At 34.4% G+C, this 7,622-nt stretch overlaps 1 protein-coding gene across 1 annotated transcript; it reads left to right on the forward strand.

The window, feature by feature from the left end:
• The first annotated feature begins 6,845 nt into the window (after positions 1–6,845).
• LOC115949913 (repetitive proline-rich cell wall protein-like) lies at positions 6,846–7,376 on the forward strand. Its single transcript, XM_031067175.1, has one exon. The coding sequence runs from the start codon at positions 6,846–6,848 to the stop codon at positions 7,374–7,376; it is 531 nt and encodes a 176-aa protein (XP_030923035.1).
• The last annotated feature ends 246 nt before the right edge of the window (positions 7,377–7,622 follow it).

Here is a 7,622-nt window from a genome sequence, read left to right on the forward strand (position 1 = left end):
AGCACTAAGAATATTCAACAAACAAAAAGAATAGGCGAAACTAATACACTATTGGCCCTTAAAGTTTACTTTGTAAGTGTAATTGGTCCCTTAGATTTCAAGTGAGTACTATTGATCCTTCAAGTTTTAAAAATAAGTATTGTTAGTTCTTTTGTTAGTTGCCATTGATGTTATTATTTTGATAGCTAACGGAATACTGATGTGACATCTTTTTCACTTATATGACATTTCTTTTTATTAAAATGTTACAAAATTGAAGAGAAATCTCTATCCCTCACTCTCTTATCCGCCTCTCATTTACTTCAACTTATTCTTCACTACCACAATAGCGGTGTTTCCAGTCTGACCTTTTGAGCCCAAAGCTATTAGTCATTGAAACTAGACTTTTTCTTTAAACCTGAGAGATAGAAGAGCTGCAAGACCTTGATAACCTGGTATTTTTCTGTGCCATCAAAATATATATAATAATAAATTATATAATTTGACCCTCTTAAAGAAATGAACAATATTTGATAAACTTTTCAATGTGAATGAGTTAAATAGAGATGACCAAGATGAGGAAATTTGTCTCTTTGGAATTGAATTGTGTTATACCAAATGATTAACAATTCGAATGCTGGAGAAGGTCAGAGAATTTCATGGGTTTGAATGTGAAAGAGCACTGTGAGTGCAATGTGAAAGAGCACTGTGAGTGCACTGTGAGTTAATTTCAGAGAATTTCACTTGGAATTTTTAATGATATCTAAAGTGCACTGTGAGTTAATTGCCCTCCTCTTTAGCATTTTATCTTTGCAAGATCAAAACTGTATAATGAGGGCCTGGTTTATGGTGATTGTACTCAGGTGTGGAGGTCCTTCCTAAGCCATCTGGACTAGGAAAAAAGAAAAGAAAAAAGGGATATAGCCGCGTTTTTAAACACAGCTAAAATATGTCCTACAGCTATAGTTGTAACCTATAGCCACGTTTTAAACGCGGCTATAGCTTTCACCTATAGTTGTCAACAAGGGTCCTATGGCCGCACTTTTCAAATGCGGCCCAAGACCAGGACCTATGGCCACGTTTAAAACGTGGCCTAAGGTAAAAGCTATAGCCACGTTTAAAACATGGCCCAAGACCACAACCTTAGGCCGCGTTTTAAATGGGGCTGTAGGACGTGGTCTTGGGTCGCGTTTGAAAAAGTGCGGCCATAGGCCCGTCAGTCCTATAGTCACTGGTTATAGGCCACATTAGAAAGCGCGGCCTAAAAAAATGCGGCTATAGGCTATATCCTCGTTTTTTTGACATATAGCCGCGTTTTAAAAACATGGCCATAGAACCTTTTTTTGTAGTGCATGGAGAACCCATAAGAAAAAAAAAATGTAATTGTGTTTTGGTGAAATGGGTGTGCGTCGTAAATAAAAGTGTGATCTAAGAAATCGGTTTGGTTTATATTATCAAGAAGAGCTTTCTGCGAGATAATCTTGGCAAGAAATGAGAGAAATATGTGAAAAGACTAAGTCTCTATGGTTGCAAATCAGTGAGAAAGAATAGGCACAAAGAGAGTAGTAATTTTGAAATATTTTAATATAAAAAATGTAACATTAGATAAAAAATGTCATATCACTTTTCTGTTAGCCACATAGATAATAACACTAACACCAGTTGACAAAAAGACTAATCTAGCTCATTTTTTAAAACTTGATGGACTAATAGTATTTACTCAAAACTTAAGGGACCAATTACGCTCGCAGAGTAAACATTAGGGACCTCAATGCGTCAAAATAGATCGGTATTGAAATATTCTATTCTAATGGACAAACTAAAACGGTCACTAGAATGTAATCAACAACTTTGGTAATGATATATCCTTTGTAGTTCCCTAAATTTGTAGTTCAAACTCTAACTCTTCCTCTCCCACTATGTACCTATGTTAAAAAGTATATATTTGTGTTCATCCCACAACAATCACTAAAATCAGTATATGTCTAGTCCATCAATCACTAAATATGTGGATGCCCATATGCCTTCATCAGAAAATATGAACATTAGCATTAATATCCCTAAAATAGGGTAAAGGAGTAATTTAGGGTAAAAAAAACACACCGCACAATAGCCTCCCTATACATTCCCCATTTTAGGATTTTGTTACAATTGCTCTCTAGGAGCAATGTTCATTAATTTCCTAAATGAATTTTTACTCTCTCTCTCTCTCTCTCTCTCTCTCTCTCTCTCTCTCTCTCTCTCTCTCTCTCTCTCTCTCTCTCTCTCTCTCTCTCTCTCTCTCTCTCTCTCTCTCATGGCATGTAGATCAATGGTTGTTACGACTGACATGGGCAACGATAGCTTGGAGTCTGGCACTGCCAGTGATGACAGGATTGGACCATTTCTAATAAGCATCTAGGTGTGGGTGTTTTGGGCTTTAATAGGAAAAAAAATGAAAGAAATAATATTTAATTGAAATTGGGTTTAGATTTTAGAGTAGAAAATCTAGGTGTGGGCGTTTTGGGCTTTAATAGGAAATTAAAAAAAAAAATTTGAAAGAAATAATATTTAATTGAAATTGGGTTTAGATTTTAGAGTAGAAAATCTAATGTGGGCATTTTTGAAAAATGGTTTGCAAAAATAGATTCTTATCCTAAAATTGGGAGAAATTTTAAGGAATATGATGCTATCTAATGCTCTTACTTTGCTAGTGTCCATCAAAGTGCAACAATATTTTAATTTTAATTTTTTTATACTAGATAGATAGAAATTTTACTCTAATTTAATTCAAGTGTATATATATGTTAAACTCCTTCCTTAAAACTTGAACGCTAGCTCTTAAACCCCCTACACTTCACAGATACTCATACTAGCGAAGTAGCCAACAATATTTTAATTAATTTTAACTACTGAACTCTTGTATACCTTTTAGTTTTATTTCTTATACAACATAAATGGGTATATAAATAAAAGAATTTTACAAGGGACATTCCCTATCTACTTCCTAAAAAGAAAAGAAAAATACAAATCTATGTTATCCTAGAAGAAATAACGAATTATATAAGAAATACATTCAATCTTGGAAGAAATAAGAGATCATAAAAAATGAATGAATAGAAATCTCTTGTCCCTCTTTTTTTTGTTTGACTTTATGACTTTATGCTCCATCAATCATAGATTTTCTCATAAAAAATACATGGGCTTAGGTCAAAGGGTGGCTCTATAGCAAGTCTAGCGGGTTCAAATGAAACCCCCTTATCTGGCTAAAAAACAAAAATTATATATAATTTTTTTTTTTTTTGGTTTTGACTCCTAAAATAAAATTTTAAACACCCTAACCCTAAATTTTGTTTAATCCTAGTTGAAATAAGCTTGAATATGATTATCTTATTACTATTTTCACAATAATTTTACAATAAAGGTTAAGTAGCAAGTCTTAATTGGTTTTTATCTAGACCTACAAATGACATTATTTTTTTACATCTTTAACAACTTGCCACCTAGATTTTGTTATGAAAGTATTGTGTCAATAACTCTACTCTTAAAATTACTGCTTCGTTTTTTAAAAATAAATAAATAAACATTCTCTCCAAATTCTAGCTTACTTTGCAATTGGCTGCAGAATGAAATTGTTTTTATCTGTACTTTTCTTTTTTATTAGCAAAAAATTACACCAGAATACAAAAATGACAACACTATTAACCACCATAGAAAAAAATCCTGAAACCTTCACCACTTAGGTCGTGCATGCATTAAAAGTAAAAAAATTACAAAACAGAGATATTGGCCCAAAAAGTGATTGGGCCTTGCTTTGAGTATTGCTGTAGGATTATAAACAAAAAGTAGCCATCTTTAAGTTGCTTGAGGACGAGGAGTATAGATTAAAATGATAAAAGAAGCAAGTTGTCCTTAACCTTTATCTTCCATGGCAGGCGATTTTCAATCTAGGGTAAAAGACTCATGCAGGCTCTCTCTCTCATTTGGTATTAGTCTTATTTTTTGTATTTGGAATTTGCAAGTGTCAATCATTCCTTAATTTCAGCCATAAGGTCCCACCATCTCAACAACATTCAGCTAATTTATTTCAGGTACACATGCTACTATACCTATTTCTCCACCGGCACCCACCAATGTCAAAATTTATATGGGAAATCAAGAAACGCGTACGCGTTAATAGATAGATATTGCAAAATCTTCGTGAAAGGACAATTGAAGAGTGGTCCATATTCCCAAATCCTAACAAAACAAAAAGGGTTATTATTATTATTTTTATTTATATAAAATTACCAACATGGACATTCATAAATCACACCAAGTTGCACCGACTCCAACCAAAGGAAAAGAAAATAAATAAATAATATATATATATATATATACACACTGCACCGACTCCAACCGTGTTAAAATTTAATTTGTTATTAGTCGCTAACCCGTGCGATGCACGGGAAAGCTATTGTATATGAATGTAAACTATTCTTTTTCTCTTCCTCATTAATTGTTGATATGAAACATTAAATTACATAATGAAAAATAGAAATTAAACTTAAGTTTAAATTAAAATGAAGAATCAAATCTTTAACATTCTCAATTATCCATTAAATGTATGAAACACAAATTTAAAGAACTACTCAATCAATATTTTAAATAAATTAAAAGATAACTTTAAAGCTCCATTGTGCATAAAAATTGAAAACATGGAATGGGATTTTTGTAGGTACCTATGTATTTTTGATACCACATAAACAGGTAAGTTTGGTTATGAAGTTAAATAAAAGGATATGTTTCACCTTCTATTTACAATATGGCTCAAAGCTCTTTTGTGCCTAAAAATTGAAAACATGGAATGAGGTTTTTGTAGGTACCTATGTATTTTTTATACCACATGAACAGGTAAGTTTGGTTATGAAGTTAAAATATTTCATGTACATACTCCAAATTAAAAGGATATATTTCACCTTCTATTTACAATATGGCTCAAAGCTCCTTTGTGCCTAAAAATTGAAAACATGGAATGAGGTTTTTGTAGGTACCTTTGTATTTTTGTTACCACATAAGCAGGTAAGTTTGGTTATTAAATCAACAACACAGCATCACATTCCCTACTTATCTTCCTCCTTACCACTCTCCATGTATTATGACTTCTAGAACAACCAAAAAAAAAAAATCACATAGGAATTTTATCAAACAGCTTGTGTACGTGTAAGAGAAACAACACATAATGAAAGTGAACATCAATGAGAATGATCTTTAACTTTAGCTATCTTCCATGTAAGCAATCTATCAAGAACAGAATTGCATGATTTAAGCCAATCAATTCAAACCAACATTTACATATATTGTCAGAATATGTTAAAACAGAAGTTGTTTTACTTGATTATAGATGACTTAAACTTAAGTCTAAATCAAACAATTTTAAACCTTTTAAACCTTTTAATTGAACCACATAACTCATTTATATGTTACAGTCTATGGTATTGTATGTTTACTCGAATAAAACTTTGGCATCTACACAAAACGATGAATAACAGATCAAATCACTTCGGTTTAACTGTTACTGTTAAAATGTATGGAATTTCAAGCATTCATTACCTGAATAAGCAACAATGGGCAATTAAGCATTTCTCCAGAGCCAGGAACATCGAAGAGTAGCTCATCCAAAAACCCAACACAACAAAGCAAAACAGAGAAAACAAAACAGAGATAAAAGAAACAAAAAACAAAACAGAGATTAAAAAAAAAAAAAAACAAAACAAAAAACCTAACCCTGATCTGAATATGCTTAATTACAAATTTGCTAATTAATTAAACTTATCTTGGGACTGTGACAATGGTTTAGAGAAATCATCGCTTTCACTTTGGCTCCTCCTCCACTTTGAGAAAGGCAACCTCAGCTCCAGCCCCAGCCCTTTCTTCGCACCAACGGACTGTGGCAAAGAAAAAACAAAACAGAGATAAAGGAAACAAAAAAACCCAACCCTGATCTGAATATGCTTAATTACAAATTTGCTAATAAATTAAACTTACCTTGGGACTGTGACAATGGTTCAGAACTTTGGCTCCTCCTCAGCTTCGAGAGAGATAGCCTGAGCCCTAGCCCCAACCCCTTCTTTGCAGCAACGGACTATGGCAAAGGTTCACAACAATCATCGCCCATTCTGCTCCTCCTTGGCTTATGCTGGATCGGATTTCGGTGTTACGTCTCACTCCTGACCATTCTCGGAATATATTGAGCCAATCCAATCAATATATTTGAAAACGTTGTAGTAGGAATGCCATAGCCCATAGAGGTTAGAGATTTAGAGTGAGAGATGGAGTGCTTTTGCATTAGGTCTCTTTCTGCGTGATAGTGTTAGGATTTCATGCGTGAGGTTAAGGATTTGGGGGAAGGTTAGAGATTTAAAGATTGACAGAGTTCTTCTGCGTTGGGAGGGGTGTCGGGAGAGATATAGAATAGTCGGGGCTAATTCTCTTTAAAAAAAATTTAACTTAAATAAATAAAATAAAAAGAATTAAAAAAAAAAATAATGGTGATGTGGAAAATTGTGGAAGCTTCAAAAGCTTCGGTTTTATATATATATATATAGATTAGCAGTTAACTTTCAACTTTGAAATATACCACATAATGAAAAACTGTTTAAAAGTCCAAAAGGAATTGGCTATGTTCTTACCTCTCAAAGCTTCTGTACACTCAATTTTAACTTCACTGTTTCAGTTTACCATTTTCAAATCAAAGGGACCCAAAATGGACCCCTCTTCACCTAAAAATCTACAATACGTTATTTTTTTCATAACTTACTACTTGAAACTGTGCTGCCGACGAGGGCCCACAATAGGCATTATAAAATGGCATCCACTCTTCTGGTTTTGAATCATCAGTAGCCAATATGTCTAGCACAAACTTACTAGTGTTGTTTCTAGCAGTGGTGCTTCTCACCACTCCATCCAATGCCGATTACCCAAAGCCACCTCCATATGAGCACAAGCCCCCCACTCCAATTCAGAAACCTCCCCCAATTGAGAAGCCACCAACTCCTATTTACAAGTCTCCTCCAGTAAGCAATCCAACCCCTGAACATAAGCCACCAACCCCAGTTTACCAACCTCCCAAACCATCGGTGCCAATTCACAAGCCACCAACCCCAATTTCTAAACCTCCAACTCTACCTCCCAAAGTAGAGAAACCACCAGTGTATAAGCCACCAACCCCAGTTCAGGCACCTCCTAAGGTAGAGAAGCCACCCACTAGCCTACCTCCCAAAGTAGAAACTCCAGCACCACCAAAGCACTTGCCATCACCACCTTATGGTCACTATCCAGGACACCCTCCAGTGGAGAAAGGTCAAGATCCTCACAAGCCACCCCGTAAAATTCTGCCTCCTCCAACACCATACAAGAAGCCACCTTCTTCTGCCTAGAGGCTTTCATCATCTATGCATTACATCTGAGTTTTAGGGTGAATGTGGATAGATTAATCACTAGAAATAAGAGCTTAGCAGTACTCACTATGCTTCCTTGTGTGTCATGTTCTATGGGTTGATCATTAGGAATAAGCTTACTCGTGTCATTAGTTATTGCAGTGTTGCTTTCTGTGTAACTGCTAAGCATGATATCATTTTTCTAATTTAAAGCAGTGAGCTATCTAAAATATATATTCCCTTTTA

The sequence above is a fragment of the Quercus lobata genome, chromosome 6 (genome assembly GCF_001633185.2).
Source record: "Quercus lobata isolate SW786 chromosome 6, ValleyOak3.0 Primary Assembly, whole genome shotgun sequence".
NCBI classification, from domain to species: Eukaryota; Viridiplantae; Streptophyta; class Magnoliopsida; order Fagales; family Fagaceae; genus Quercus; species Quercus lobata.

Bases quoted from the DNA above. Each gene is read 5' to 3' on its own strand.
- LOC115949913 (XM_031067175.1), top strand. From the start codon at position 6,846: ATGTCTAGCACAAACTTACTAGTGTTGTTTCTAGCAGTGGTGCTTCTC.